This window comes from Taurulus bubalis (genome assembly GCF_910589615.1).
Source record: "Taurulus bubalis genome assembly, chromosome: 14".
In the NCBI taxonomy this organism is placed as follows: Eukaryota; Metazoa; Chordata; class Actinopteri; order Perciformes; family Cottidae; genus Taurulus; species Taurulus bubalis.
The window spans coordinates 13,085,775-13,102,847 of record NC_136602.1 but is presented as its reverse complement, the minus strand read 5'-3'; the positions used below and the strand labels follow the sequence as shown (position 1 = coordinate 13,102,847).

The window sequence follows — 17,073 nt, the reverse complement described above, 5'->3', positions numbered from 1 at the left end:
CTCGGTCCTGGGATCCTTGGTGAGGGTCCCAGACAGACCCTCAAACCACCGCTGTAATCTGGTCATCTCCTGGACCGAGGGAATGTCGGAGAAGAAATGTTGAACACAGGTCCAAACCTCAACCAACACTCATAGACCCGCACAGAGTCACGGTCACAAACCCTTGAGCGGTTGTGACTATGCAGAGACTGTGCAGCACGCGGCCCCTGTAAATGTTTTTGTTCAGTTCCAACCACAAGACCATAAGTTCAGTCTCGTTAGCCAGAAAGCTGAGTCCCCTTTGTTTGGAAAAAAAGAGAATAATGGCTTGTTGGAAAGGGTTACCCTGCTTTACTTTCATGCCGGTGGTTGTTACGGATTTCTGGGGATTTAGAATAAAGTCATGTGAGGATCATGTCATTGTTCAGAGTGGCATGGATACACAGGGAATGGAAATTCACAGAATTTAGGTAGAGCTTGCAGTTCAACATGTTTGGAAATGGTGATGGAGAGATTAACGTGAAGTCAAAGTCAACTGAAGGCATGCTTATTATACCATGCAAAGACATTCATTTCAATGTGTGTGCATGGGCATTTTTACAGTCTGATGCTCGTGGGAAAATGTATAGTCTCTCAATACAGTACAGAGGTAGAAACCGGGGTTTAAGGGGTTAGAATGACACCTTCCAACAAGAGCCTGAGAGAAGCTCAATCATAAAGGAAATCAAATTACTACACAATAGTAGTGACACACTGCAAAAGCATGAAGACAAACCAAAGACAGAATATACTGTAACATAATTAAATTCCTCCAGGTGTACACACAAACAAAGCACACACACAAAGCACAGGCAGACGAACAGCAAGTCAACACAGTGTTTAAATTCCAGGGAGACATCTGTAACGAGGACTGAGTCATTTGGATTTAATTACAGGCAACCAAGTGGAAAAGTTGGAATAAATCAACTCAAAGTGATTTCAGTCAAGAAAACTCAATCCCAGAGTGTAAACTCAATTTGCCATCAATTTAATTAATGTTGGTTTAAATGGAGGCACTCAGCTGATTGTGCGTCATAAAAGATTGCTGAAGTTTCCGCTTCACTCTCTCTGTGTCTCCTGCGCTCTCTAATTTGTCCTTTCAAACATGGAGCGGAAGAGCAGTGCTCTAGTGCCATCTTGTGTCTTCATATGCATTCTACAACGGGCGGGACAGTCCTCTACCCTTTTATTTTGAAATGTTTGAAATGTTAAGAAAATTAAGATGCTAAGAAAATATTTTTTAAAAAGAGTCTTTAGTAGTTTTTTTAATATTCTGTATATTGTTGTTTGTACTCAACCATAATGAATAACCCATGAACAGATGTGTTGTATTTTTGGATTATCCTGATGATTAGTCAAAGAACATAACTATATATATATACAAATATACTAACTTGTCTTTCACTCAGATCCAAATATTTTTTGGGGATCTGAGTATTATAAGGCAGAGGTCTTCAACCTGGGGTCGTCATGAGATAATTCAATTGGTCGTAAGTCGTACAACTATTTGACAGGAAAAAGTCTCATACAGTGTAAGGCAAGGCAAGTTTACTTGTATAGCACATTTCAACAACAAGGCAATTCAAAGTGCTTCACAAAAAAAAATCCATTAAAAGCATCAAAAAACAAAGCAAAAGAAAACAAGATTAAAGCAAATTAAGAACATTCATTAAAACATTCAAATTAGTCAAGAAGCAAAAAATAGAATAAAAGTTGTAAAAGTTTATTAAGAAGTAAAATGCAGTAGTGAGACGCAGAAATTGATTGATATCCCAGAATCTGGTTCAATTAAAGAAAACAGCAAACAGAAAAGTCTTCAATCTGGATTTAAAGGAGCTGAGGGTCTCAACAGACCTGCAGCTTTCAGGAACCGTGTTCCAGATATGTGGATCAGAGGAACAGAAAAGCTGAACGCTGCTTCTCCATGTTTAGTTCTGACTCTTGGTAACAGAAAGTATAGCAGTCCCAGACGACCTGAGGGGTCGGGATGGTTCATAAGGTAGCACTGGATCACAAACGTATAAACCAGCAGTAGGATTTTATCCAGTGTATCTCAACTTGTGTAATATGTAACCTGTAACAAGAGCGAACAAGTGGACTTAGCGTGTTTTAAGTGGGTCACAAGTTAATGACGTTTGGGAACCATTGTTATTAATAAAGGACATTGACGTGCACTGTGCTGATTTCCCCTCTAGATGGCCACAGCTACCATGTGCAGACCAGAGGGTCAGAGGAAGGAGGACAGTATTTGCAGCGCAGCCAGACATATTAACTTGCATTGAGGTCAACAAAAGTCATCACTTTCCAAAAGCAGCATCCTATTGATAATATCCCGAGGAAAGTACTGCAATTCAGTGGGTGTAACTGCAAACATGTGCATGCTATTGAGTGAAGGGAAAGATACATTATTTCAGAAAAAAACTAAACAAGTTTAACATCAGCAACAAATGTTGGCATGAAATGTGCAGTTTGAGTATGAAATGAATAATATAGACATTAATACACACCTTTCAAATTAATTTGTTCCTCACACATCAACCAAATGACTCATGCATATTCCAATTCTGCAGGTGTTGTTAGTGTAAAAATACAGCTCCAGGCATCTGATGACAAGTATCATGTTTGTACAGTGGGGCTGACATAGATCCATCTGCCACCTCGCTATGAATCATGTCAAGGAATTTGAGTTATGAGAAAATGGGAAGGTTAAAAGCTAATAACTTGAAAAATGAATGAACTTAATATACTGGCAGGGTTTAAATAAATTAAGTGCCATTGTTTGTGGAATTAACTTTAGTTTAAGGAGAGCTCTTCATGAATAGAAATGTTCCATAATTGTGCTTACGTACGGCATAAGGAACATACATTAATTGCAATCTTTGCGGTGGAAATAAGAGCAGGGCTTTATATTTGAGTTGCTATAATAAGTTGTGCATAATAAAGGAAGAAGACATTAATCACATGGGTAAAATTGTGTTGGAGTTGACACCATAGATATCAATTACTGTTCTGTCCTCGCTCTTTCTTCCTCGTCTGGTGTTCAGAGTGGTGACAAGATCACATTAATTTTGATTTAGCTCCTTCTGTGCGTTCTCAGTGTCAGCTGCACTCTATATATGGCTGTTTGTAAGTGATCTGAGCTGTAAGTGTAAGACATGCTGATGCTCCTGAAATAAAATATCTATCTCTGGATTACTCCTCACCTGTCACCAATAAACACTTTATTGGAGAGAGAACATGGATCCATATTTGTCTGTGTCCTCTTATTTATACTGTATGTTCCTCTTACTTATTACAAACATATGCACTCCACAAATCCATGCACTGTCTGCGTCTGCATAGTCAGTGTTTATTTCTGTGTCTCTGACCTGTGGTGGAAAGACAAAGGCATATCAGTTTTGTAAATACTTTTGGGACCATGGTTCTTGGAGCTGGCCTTACTTTTTTGTTCAAGTCCAATGAGGAACCCAACACGCTCGGGCTTGCCACCAACTGGCAGTGCCGGCAGGCTGCCCCCGAACCTTGGAGCAGCATCAAGCAGCCCGGGCCAGTGTCCCAGCAGCCAAAACCCAACAGATGCACCGCACTGAAGCCGACATCACAAAATCTGGGGACTATCATTTGAAATGTTCTCCTTCACACATAAACACACGGTTATTCACATCTAAATATAAACACTCCCTCAGCTAGGGAGTCAGTGGACGAGTGGAAAGGAAATTTGGTGCATCAATTTAATCTCAGCTGATTTCGTTTTGCCTGTGTAGCATCTCTTTCTACGTGGCTTTACTTTTCCAACCAAAAGTTTAATTTGTAATGGAGTAGATAAAAGTTCAGACAATACCGCATGAGTTTTGGAAAGCCAATGTTAATAGTAATATTATCATTAACTACTCATATTATCAGTTATACTTTAAGACTGCATTTGCCAAAAGCTTATATTTGACGCTCGTATGAGAATCGTTACAATATGCTTTGTGTATTGTTAATAATTCATAAACTCAATATTTTGTTGTCCACATGTGTACATCAGATGGATGAGCAGCACTTCAAATCATTGTGATCCAGACCCAATGTACCAATTATGCAGCATATACAATCTAGACATATTAATTCATAAAATAAATCTATTTTACAAAAAACTCAGTGGTATGAAATGTCAAAAGAGAATACAATCTCAATGCACACAGTTGTGCTGTAGCTGCCGTCCAGGAAGAGCCTCCATCATCTCACTCAGTAATATTTTTTTCTTTGTGTCTGTCTGCAGCTCTCCTTAGAAAGACACTTTCAAGACGAGACAACATCCTCTAACTGATGCATTGCTCTCTAACTGATAAATGCCATGCAGTGAGGTTCTCACACAGTGTGCCGTGTCAGCCAGTGGAATGTTCAGAGAGAATATATGCAGATGTTAGACACATTTTGGTGCTGTTCTTGCTTCATTTGAACCCAACCTCTCTCCAAGCACTGCTCTGTGCAGTCTGTCAGCTCTCTAATAGTGGATTAGTTTGGGCTTGTAAATGCTGTAAAGCTGAGAATGAACATTGATTGTGAGGTTTAATGGGGAGCACAAGGGACAGACACTAGCGCCGTCCCTCCTTGCCTCTCCTCTGCTCACAATCTCTTTTTCGCATACTAACACACTTTCTCTTCTTTCCTCCAAAGCAACTGACAATCACAAGAACTCTAAATGCTCTTGTCATGCAGCCACGTCAGCCGGCATCAGGGTCAAAGGTGATGCATTTTACTTGGAAAAAGTACCCAAAGGGCGAATGTGAATGTCGCGTTTGGAGCAATGACTTAACTGCCAAAGCAAATGGGAAAAAAATAAAAGTTAAACACAGACTCACACGGGCACATCCTGCCCTCTTCCTCCAGACCGATGCTGGCACTATACATCCTCAGGCCTGCCTTGCTGGTGGTTTGATAAATTGGCCCTTTCATCTCGTCGATGTGCATTGTGTCAGTGGGTTTGTGTGTATTTAGATCTGTGAGTGTATGCTTGTGTGCGTATGTGTGCGTGTGTGTGTGTGTCTGCCTGCGTACATTGTCTGAGCTGTAAAGCGTTTGGCTTCCTCACTGAGAGCTGCTGTCACATCCGCAGAAAGCGTGTAATGGGTGCCCATTCTCCCGGAATAAATGCACATCCATACACTAGCGAGAAAATGTGGCATTTCAAAAAGACCCGGGATAATCGAACAGAAAAAATATAAAAAGTCAAGAAATGTCATTCTTTTCAACTAAGCTCTATATCTGTTGTATTTGATTGCTTTAGGAAGTGTTTGCGATCCACAGTGAATTAATGCCATTTTCCATAGATAAAAGGGAGGCTATTGTTGGCTGTGCAAAGCCACAAAAACAGGGTTTCTGTGAGTCATGGCTATGAAATGTGTGTCTTTGTTTGATGGTTATTCAAAAGCAACTGTTTGTTTATTCAAATTCCTTAGAAATATTCCTACTGAAAAATGGGTTCATTTGCAGCAATTTGGTTTTGCTGAGATGATGATTTGTACAATCTGCCAGAAGTGTGTTTCATTTCAGTGGGTCTGCGGACTAAGATTTACAGCAATAGAGTGCAATCATCCTCATATTGTAGCTTGTCTGTTGACCACTCAACATATTGCTTTCAGTTTCTCAGACTAACATCAACATGTCTGCAGTAAAATATGAAGAGAAATGGATGTCATAGAAAAAGTGAGCAATGGTGGGAAAACAAATCATAAAGCTCTGGTAACAGATGGTATTTGGCATGGTGCCTATTTTAATATAGTAGGCTGTGTTTTTTTCTAATTTGATCGACTAATTATAAAATCTATAAAAAGACAGTACTGCTGCCAACATATTGCAGGTTTTGACTTAAAGTGTAACACAGTCCTAACAATTAATTGTTGATCCAAATACCACAGGATCATTATTCATTGGAATCCCTGTAGGGATATCAGAGGAATCCCTAGCAACCTGTCCAAGACACTGGACATTGTCTTCAGTCAAATGCATACTGGGAAAACTGCAGAAACTCACAATACCAACACCATTCCACCCACAAGAAGCATGGCTGAGGAATGAGCCCATTCCCAGCAGACAGGCTATAACACAGTAGTTCCTAACCTCTGTTGTATAGGCTTGCACGCCTTTAAAACAGCATGTTCAGTATAATGTGATAAGGTGACTGTAACACACTTAATTGGTCTCCCATCATGCTGTGGAAACACCATGTCAATATAACAATAATTACATTACAGGGAATTTTGGCGCTCTTTCAGTCTCTCTGTTAATTTGTTTTATGTAAGATGATATTCATGTGGGTGCAATGTGCGGAAACCTACTCACTCGACCAGTGCTCCCACTCACTCACTCTGCAAACCCAGCATTCAGTGTACACTATCGCACTGTGCGAGCCGAGAGCGCTTTCTGCCTTTCATTCATCCCGGTGAAGGCTGCACACACTTTCTCCTCCTCTGCCCTCCGCTGCCCTCCCTCTCGCTGAGATAGCTCACTTTGTTTATGTTTTCCCTCAGCGGTGCCTTTCGGTCGGCGTAGTAGTGGATGATATCAACAGATCTACGCTTCTTCTTTCCTCCGCGATACTATGGACTAGAGCGGAGGGCGAGAGGACACGCGCATCACGACCGAGAGCAGCGCGAGCGAGGGAGTTATTTTTTTTATTTTTTCCAGTATTTTTAGTAATTTTCTTTGGGAGGGTACGACGCGATTCAAAACAAGACACAAAGAAGAGATCTGTATTGCGGAGCAGCGTGACCACCTGGCAGGACTCGCGTTAAGTTTTGACGGATTTTACGGCACAGGTGTGTTAAAGGATTACAGACGTTGGTCGGATGGTTGTCGGAGAGGAGTCGCTGCCTCTGCGCAAGGTGAGTGATGGACTCCGGATAGAGTGGTACATGCTGACAGTAGCGTTTGCTCAACAGATGCATTATTGACCCTTATTGGGTGTCTGGATCATTCTTCTATCTGTTGCAAACAGAAGGGTTTGGCTCCTTAAATCACTCAATATAGCTCGATGAAATCCCTGCTGGGATAGGGCTGTCAGTCCAGTTCGGAGCTACCTCTGCAAACTTTTTTTTATTTAATCTGGAGATATATCTACGTCCTCTATCTATATTTTCTCATGTATAGCATTAGCATCTACTGCTGCATGATTGTATAGTATAGTTTTCCTATCGTGCTTTTTAGCCTGTGTCCTTCTTTGGTTATTTCATTGGACAATATCACATTAAAGTAGCACTTTGAGTTATCTATGCATGCGTTTCTGAAACGTCTCGAGATGAGAGAGTGACAAATGTCCAAGGTGAGGTCCACAAATGTTTTTTTTTGTAACTGTGCAAACTCATAAATATTCAGTTTACAGAGACAAAGACAAAGAGAAGCAGCTCATCCTTGGAAAAAGATTAAACCAGAGAGGGTGGTGTTTCTGCCTGAACAATGACTTAAACTATTACTTGATTATCAATATAGTAACACCATAATCTTCTGGCAACTGCCTATTCAAATCATTCAGCTCATTTAATTTCAGCTCCAGAGTAGTTTGAATTAATTTAGGAAACTTGGCTGCCTGCAGTAATTTGAATTTGATGCAGGGATTTCAGAAAGTTTTCGTTGCAATGTAAATCCACGCTCTGGCACACCTACAATCATTTATGTGAAATATGAAGACAGATGTATTATGGCTTAGGTCTGATACTCGCTGCATCTAGTTTCACTCGCTCCTATCCCTCTCATTGAGAGTCCACTCAATGCAAGTATTTGTCACTTTGGGAAGAATGCGTCAGTCTCAAACAGGGCATCTGTGGCAGGATGATACCAGCTTATGTCCTTAACAGCACTCGCCTGCCTGTCACCAGGACTAACACACACACACACACACACACACACACACACACACACACACACACACACACACACACACACACACAGTACAAGCTATCCCAAAATATCACTAAATCAGACCTCACACGTAATTAGTATTTCAGTCCTCAGAAAAGAACATGTTATTGACTACGAGCTCCCTCTCAGTTTATACTCTGGTTTATTTTTCCACATGTAGCCAAACCATCTGAGCAGAGCTGAGGCTTCATGCTCTGTTTACATGCAGTTATTGATCAGCATGTGTTGTACTTCAGGTCACTATAGCAGACAGGGTGGCAGACTGTCTCAGGGATAGAAAAGAGAGAAATGCACCTTAAACTGATGATACTTTTCATTCTTGTGAATCTGTCAAATAATTGATCAACCTTTTGGTCCATGAAATGTCAGATGTTTGTGAAAAATGGCCATCAAAGGCTCCCAGAGTGCAATAACCCTTTTGTCAAATGCTTGTTTTGTCCACACAACAGCTCTATATTAGAGCTGGAACGATTAGTTGAGTAATCAAGTAATAGACAGAACATTTTGATAATCACTTCATCAAAACTGAATTCAAGCAAAAAAGCCTAATATATCTTCGTAATGTAAATAGTTCCAGCCTCCTAATTAGGAGGATTTGCTTCTTTCCTTTGTCTTGTGTGATCTTAAACATCTTTATCTTTGGCTTTTGAGCTTTAGTCAAACACAACAAGACATCTGCATCTTGGGCATCAGGACATTGTCTGTAGACCAAGCAATTAACCAATTAACCAAGGTAATAATCGGCACATTGATCGATAATGAAAATAACTGTTGATTGCAGCACCAAAATGTTCAGTTTATTTACAATGAAAGCAATACATTTGGAAGACTGAAACCATGCGATTTTTTTTGAGGAACTGACTTAACAATTAATCAGTTGTTTGTCTTAGTGTTTGTAGAATGTGTGTTTACACAGTGCAGATAGTGTTATTGGAATATACAGTATATGAAAGTAACTGTATTTACTGTATGTCACTTACTGCACTGCATGTAACCTCAGAGCTTCTGAAGTGAATGAGGAAAAAACAGGAAAGAAAAGAAAGCCTGTTAATTAGCATGTTGATAATGTGGAACATATGCAGCGTAGCTGTTGCCAGCTCTGAGCCATCAAGAAGTACAGAAGCCTATTTCATTCTCCCGCTTTCCGTCCCTCATGAGGTGCTGAACGGCATCTGGGGGAGAATCTGATTAACCGACTGGCATAAATTACCCAGTCCGTAAGGAATAAAAAGAAAAAGCGATGTTGTTCTTGCAAAATGCTCGCTTTCCTTTTATACATACAAATAAAGCATGTGCACACTCGCACACACATGAAGATAGACACACACACAAAGTTTGGGAGAAATAATTGAGGCAGTGATGCTCCTGAAAAGTGGCTGCTGTTTCTTCGCTTTTTATGAGGACATGGAATGATAGAACGAGTGTGTACAGTATACACATGTGTTTGCATGTGTGTTTGTGCTCAAAGGTTTGAAAGTGCTCTAGTTTTTTTAAGACAGAAAGCATCTTGTGTGTAGGTGTGTGTCTTTTGTGTGTGTATGTTTTCCTCCTGGAGTGCTCCATAGCAACAGGCAGCATATCTTCTTCAAATATCCTTATCTTACACACCGTATGCTGTGACCTTTCTGCTAACTGTGTGCATGCCAGTCTTTGCATGGGTGCATCTGTGGTAATGTGTGTGTGTCCATGTACATCAATGTGTGGGCCATTTGACCTTTCCTATATACATTCATTAATAACTGCATAATAGCTAATATAGGACTGCACGTTGTGCCCGTCTACACGATCAAGATATTGAATCTGTCTCATAGCAGCATCAGCGCACTGCCAACCTTTTCCAAAGAGCTTTTGTGCTTATTTCCCTCTCAAACAAAGCAGATATTGTCAAAATTGTGCAGTATTGAAAAGGATTCGGCACGCTCTGAACGAGTAGCAGTTTATCAATCTTAGATTGTTTCTTGAGTCTCTCAGCCAGAACAAGAAATACATCTTTAATATATATCTTGACATGGTTGTTCTGCCATGTTAATATCAATGTTATACTAATAACTGGTTGCCTTATTTCATATCCGGATATAACAGATAGAGCTCTTTAAAAATCAATTTTCTTTTGCTCCATCACCATGTTCGGAAACTGGCCTGCTGCCAGACAGGGAGGGATTGAGGGAAGGAAAGTGGGATATTGTGTGTGTAGAATTCATTCTTTTTTTCGTCTTTGAATTTGTCTAAATAAGTTATTTGCTTTCTCAAAACATCATAGACATTCTCACAAACACACTGAGGAATAGATGCAAGTTGAAGAAGCGCATGCACTTTGATCATAGGTCATAGCTTCCTATGCATATGAGCTAGGGTGATGCAAGGTCATGCCCTATTTAATACATCATGTGTGTGTGTGTGTGTGTGTGTGTGTGTGTGTGTGTGTGTGTGTGTGTTGCACAGCATGCAGTCCAAACTCCTGCAGTACATATCAATAGCATATTCCTTTGTGTGCATGTGTGTGTGAGACGCACAGCATGCACTGTAAGCTCATACATAGCATATTCCTTTTGTGTGCGGGTCTGTTTGGTCATAATTTACACAGCACAGTCGCACAGTATGACGTTTATATGTATGCTATCTTTGTAGATGTGGTGATTGTATGCATGTGGAGACTTTGTAGACTTTGTAACTCATTTAAAATAACTCACTTCTCTATGTGTGCAAAGGCTGTTGTCCTCTCGATTTTCTAGGAAATATTTCTGCAAGAGAAAATAAACAAATGGTGCCTTTTCATTTTCAATTCCCAGATCAAACTCGCACTCCTTCTTAGAAAACATATTGTTTTCTTTAAATCAAATGGCAAAGGAGGCAGAAGTCATGTAACTGAAACCGACAGTGGTTGATAAGGTGGTGCGTGGGTGAATACTACTATTATTATTTATTATTTTTTTATTTGATCTTATTTGATTGACCCAAAACTAAATCTAAAATAGCTGAAAGTTTTAGTTGCTTTTCTTGTTGGGTTGTTTTCAACATGGACTTTATTTCTTTTGTACGATCAGATGATTGCATGATCAATGCTTCTCTTTTCTGGTCGCTCCAGTTTGCTGGAAACAATTTTCTCTAACAAACACTCAAAGACCAAACAAGCTCTGGGCTTCACAGTTAAACCCAAAAGCTAAAATCAATCCGTTCAATGTAATAACACTCGCACTGTCTAAGAGAATACCGTGACAAGCAAACTGAATAAATGAAAATGTCTCCAATGTGAAAGTGAAGTTCAATCAATCCCAAGGTTCATATAGTCAGCCAAGCATGAAAGCAACCAAAATACTCTATTAACACTATTGCTCTGGACTCACTTTACCCTGACTTTGACCTGTGTAATTATTCCAGCACAATTCCACAGTGGGTCATGAAGGCTGCCATGTATACATCAGAAAACTCAGGGTGTATTTTTATGTTTTCATAGAAACGCTGTAAACGAGAAAATGCAGTCATACAAACGCAGAGACACACACCGTTTAAAAAAGTGCATTAATAGGCTATTTTGCTTATTGTGGGGATTCCTGCAGGCATGGCAACTTGCATTTACTCAAGCAAACACACACACACACACACACACACACACACACACACACACACACACACACACACTCTGACACTCAAGAGAATATATAAAATTGGAGCCCTGTGACTGACAGTTGATCCTACAAGAATATTTGTGTACATGTCCCCTTAGGCCCAAAATACATCATCAACTCTCAGATGTGTTGAACTGAAACTATTTATACTCTTTATGATACAGTCAAGCCACCAGAATCTTGCAGTAATGTTCTTATTGGTCAATTATAAGATTGCTTATGAAAAATACATTGAAAATATTGAATTATAATATTATTCTTAGGTGACCCAAGAAGAAGTCCCAGTTTCACCTTATGCTTACCAAAAGCAATGTGCATATACGTGTGTATTATACTGAGAGGACCACATGCTGCTAACAGCCCAAAACCTATGTAGAGTATATTGCTAAGTCCAATACCAGGTTTAAAGACCCTCTATATATCGATCACATAATGCCCCAGGTGTAGTTGGATCCTCAAAACACGCTTTGACATCAGTGCAGTCTTAAGTCTTATACACTTGGTATTGGATCTGGGTGTTAAGTGCAAAAACCAAGACATTGTTTAATGCTAAGAAAAAAATGTAGAGATGACAATTGTGCCAGGAAAGTTATACTAAACATAATAAGAACATTTGGACAGAATGTGCCAAAGTTTAAAAACAGTGCAATTAGTTGCTAATGAAACAGACAGACCCCAATAGTTTTGTTGCCATTCAGCATCCCCATATGTTACAGTAACATAATGACCCCGATTCAAACATCAGGCCGCCTTCGTCTCCCCCCATTAACTTGGTTACTGAACACACACACACACACACACACACACACTCACTCACACACACAAACTCGCTCACACACACACACACACACACACACACACACACACAAACACACACACACTCATAGACAAAGGGAGGCAGAGATGTGCTCGGTTAAACTGGGAAAGCTTTACTTTGCCTGGGATAATAGTCTTCATTCACCCTCTAATGAATCCATATTGTGGCCTAAAGCGCTAGATCTGCTATTAATACCATTAACAAGTAATGGCCCAGAGAGAGATTTTCAGAGATAAAAGCACCACAGCCGCACCAAACATAAGGTCTGAGAAAGGCAGAGAGGTTACAAAGTCTATGAGATAATCACAAAAATGAGATGGATAGAGTTGACTTCTATAGTTTGCGACACAAACTGCTTTGCCCTGAGAGAGCACTATTGGAGACCGTCTGTTCAATCTTATTAATCTACTGATGAACAAATGTTCTTTTGAAATGTGGCTGTAATATTTCACTGCAATATCCTCTATACATATGTCTGGAACAAAGTAAGTGGTATTCAAGGCCTAAGAGTCTACAGCCATGCTCTGTACTGAAGAAATGTGATGAACATCAGCATGCTAACATGCTCAGTCGGTGATGGTTGGATCAAAGGTCAGATGATCAGAAAAGGTATTACAATTCATCCAGTGAGGGAAATGAATGTGAGTCTAAACAATGTATATCAGATGTTGAGATATTTCACAAGATAAGTAAAAACCTTGAACTGCTGAATTACCAAAGTAATTGGAATTCATAGCAAGGCAAGGCAAGGCAAGGCAAGTTTATTTGTATAGCACATTTCAACAACAAGGTGATTCAAAGTGCTTCACATAAAACTATTAAAAGCATCAAAACATAATGCAGATTTAAAAACAGTTAAGAAAACATTAAAACAGTCAAAAAGCAAAATAAAAGTTGAAAAAGCAAAATAAAAAATAAAAGTTGAATAAAAGTTGCAGTGCAGTTTAAGAAATAAAATGCAGTAGTGAGATGCAGTAATTGAATCTGGTTCAGTTAAAGGCAGCAGCAAACAGAAAAGTCTTCAATGTGGACTTAAAGGAGCTGAGGGTCTCAGCAGACCTGCAGCTTTAAGGGACCTTCTTCCAGATGTGTGGAGCAGAAAAGCTGAACGCTGCTTCTACATGTTTAGTTCTGACTCTTGGAACAGAAAGTAGACCTGTCCCAGACGACCTGAGGGGCCAGGATGGTTCATAAAGTAGCAGCAGATCACAAACATACTTAGGCCCTAAACCATTCAGTGCTTTATAAACCAGCAGCAGGATTTTAAAGTTAATTCTTTGTTTGACAGGGAGCCAGTGCAAAGACCTCAGAACTGGAGTGATGTGATCCACCTTCCTGGTCTTAGTGAGGACTCGAGCTGCAGCGTTCTGAATCAGCTGCAGCTTCCTGATTGACTTTTTACAGAGGCCTGTGAACACACCGTTACAGTAGTCAAGTCTACTGAAGATAAATGCATGGACAGGTTTCTCCAGATCCTGTTGAGACATAAGTCCTCTAACCCTTGATATATTCTTGGAAAGCAGGATTAGCATGTTGGCTAAGGTTAAGATAGTTAACAGGAAAAAGTCAGGAAATGTCTAAACCAAAGCTCCTAACAATCCATCCAATAGTTAAGATTGGACCGGCCGACATTACCGTCAATTGAGGCACGCCGCTGACATGGCTAGCAAGGCTAAAAAGACTGACATGCATCCAATCAACACTTGATTCCTTTGTATGTTTTGATACTCTGTGCAATAGACACACTTCAGTCAATACCTTAAGTGTTCTGATGTCCAATAGTCCAGGTCAGTTCTCGGAGTTTTAATGTAAAAGAATATAGTGAGAATGTCCTTTCTTGTTTTTAAGCTTTATTTATTCAGTAAGTCTTATTAGGATCCTGATCCCTTTTGCAAGGGTAAACCGAGATTGTACATATAGCCGTATCTCAAATATTATAAAACATTTCAGGAAGTATCTCGAGGAAGAATGAGTGTGTTTAACTTCGAGTTGCATTGCAAATTAACTGCAGGAGTACGGTGCATAATACAGTAGCTTATCTGCTTTTCTTTCGCAGGAGTAGATAAGTCTAACCTACACCATGCCTTATGAATATTCCCTGCCCTCAAGGCCACATTTCCAACACTGGGAAAGAAAAGAGGTGGAAGGGATGGGGGAAAGAAGACAGAAAGATGAAAAGCATAGAGTAACTATATGTGGCTGTTTTTGAGTCTGTCAATATCAAGATGCTCCATAATGCTCTAAAATAGAATTGGGGGCACAACAAGCAGTGAGCAAAGGGAGAGACAGTCATGAAGTACAAACACACACTGACTCAGGGGGAGAAGTGTGGGACCTGACCTTGGCATTAAGTGTGTTTTTCTTTTCTGTGCCCCACTCTCTTCTCTTCGAAAGAGAATCTACCTTCTTGGTTTGACTATGCTGAAATGAACAATAAGGGAACAGGTAGGAATCCTAATCACACACTTGTCACCCATTTTGGATCTTAAGCTTTTAGCTTTTAGTTTTATTTTCCAATGCCAGACTTGTGTGTTTGTACATAAGCTGCATTTGAGTGTGTGTGTATGTGTGTGTGTGTGTGTGTGTGTGTGTGTGTGTGTGTGTGTGTGTGTGTGTGTGTGTGTGTGTGTGTGTGTGTGTGCGTGTGTGTGTGTGTGTGTATGTTTGCAGTTTGCAGCATTGAGCAAGATAAGTACAAAGTGAACTCCTGCAGTGCAAACAGAATGGATGAGGATTTGGGTTCACACTCGGGCTCCTGCTCCTTTGAAGATGTTATTCCCTCAGTCTAGTACCTTTGATTGCTACTGTACAAAGGGGAGGTTTGGAGCGTGTGTGTGTGTGTGTGTGTGTGTGTGTGTGTGTGTGTGTGTGTGTGTGTGTGTGTGTGTGTGTGTGTGTGTGTGTGTGTGTGTGGTAGGGGCAGACTAGGAGAGAGTTGGAAAGATTACATTATAAAGAGTGGAACAGGGAAAAGAATTGTAATGTGGAACATCAAAATGACACAGCAGAGTGCCTTTGCGATATAGGGTTCCATATTATTAACCCTGCAACCTTTTCTTTTGTTATACCCACTAGTGACTCATTAGACAGGTCATTGGCTCTCAGGCTGATGTCAATATGTCATCGACTGTATGCATAATTTGACAGTTAAATCAGAGCAGTACTTTCAAATGAGAAAGGAACTATTGTATATATATAAAATGTGACCACAGAACGAGGAAGAGCAGAACACACAGTTCACAGCGACACTTCTGATGGAGGAGAAATGGAAAGTTAAAATCCTTACTATTTTTTAACCTATATATTGTTTCCCATGTTTTTGACTAATGGGGACAACAATCTTTTGAAATTGTTCCCCATTAAGTGAAAACATTGCAGCCAGCAGCCGCCAAAATTCCACACCATCAATGTATGTACTTTGAAAGTGCTTATTTTTGCCACTTACAGGCTCAGATTGTTATGAAAATTGTCTGACAACATTATGGAAAGGACCCCACAGAAGTATAAAATATGTTTCTTAACTTTTCGCTTGATTTGATCTGGTTTGTGATTGTGTCGTATAACTTGTTGCCGCAGCCCTCTTCTAAATTCTCGCCCATGTTTACAGCGTCCCCCGGCAACAAATCATACATGATAACAAACAGACCGGATCAATCAAAAGGTAAAAATCTATTTTTGCTTTAGGGTCATTTCCATAATGTTGGCAGACACTTGTAATAATCTGATTATTTATGTGGCAAAAACAAGCACTTTGAGTTGATATTGATGATTGATGATTGCCCAATATGATTACATTTGTTCTTGCTCAATAGGCTACTCTACTGGACCAACTAAAAGAAATGTTGTCCCCATCAGTCACTTAGACACACAAATGTGGGAAAATAGGGTCAAGATTAGAAAATATCTTGATAAGACATTCTGCTGCCCCAACCAGCAGCTGTTCTCTCTCTGATGATCTGTAAAGTGTAGAAGGGTAGAGATTGTGGACTGTTAGCTGGAGAGCAGCCAGTTTACCTCCTGGGCACTGCCGAGGTGCCCTTGAGCAAGTCACCGAACCCCACCAAGATGCTCGGCGTACTCGGCTGCAGTGTGTGCCAATGAAGAGAAATTACAATGGAATGAAACCAGGATTTTCAAAGCGGACACTTGTTTTCAGTTCATAACTGAGAATGTTAGGAATAGTGACTCTGAAGGTCCTCGCTGGTATAATACATTACACTATATCGCTGTCAGTACAATAGAGCTCTCATTTAGTACAATGCTATCTAGTTGCAAGTAATATTACAAAACTAATTAATATTCTAAGCCCAGACGACAGAAAACAGTCTAAGTGGTTGCATTTACAAGAACAAAGAGCCACGTCCAATTCACTGCCAGCTTTATAACAAATTGTGGACCAGAGGCAGAGATTTGAGGGAGGGCTCGGAGGTCACATCCATGTTAAATACTTGATGGGGTTTTAAAGTAGAAACCCCGCAGGTTCATTCTGTCTTCAGATGTCTCAGGCTTTCATGCATTCATTAAGTCTCGTATAGGAGTTTTTATTTTTAATTTGAGCTAATGTTCCTGTATCATTTAAATCTCTGTCCTCTGTCCGACAAAGTTCAGAAAAACATTTGTGAGTATATACATACAGTATATACAAACATTTGAATGCTCTATTAATCTTCCTCATCAGGACTACGTAGGTGTTGTTTCATTTGATTGACA

At 40.0% G+C, this 17,073-nt stretch overlaps 1 protein-coding gene across 1 annotated transcript in view; it reads left to right on the top strand.

The window, feature by feature from the left end:
• Positions 1 to 6,755: 6,755 nt before the first annotated feature.
• Positions 6,756 to 17,073, top strand: part of LOC306746389 (zinc finger matrin-type protein 4) — a 42,319-nt gene continuing 32,001 nt past the window's right edge. Inside the window, exon 1 of the mRNA XM_079229300.1 lies at positions 6,756 to 6,887. Within this exon, the coding sequence (XP_079085426.1) occupies positions 6,852 to 6,887 (36 nt within the window). The 5' untranslated portion in view covers positions 6,756 to 6,851. The remainder of the gene's footprint in view (positions 6,888 to 17,073) is intronic.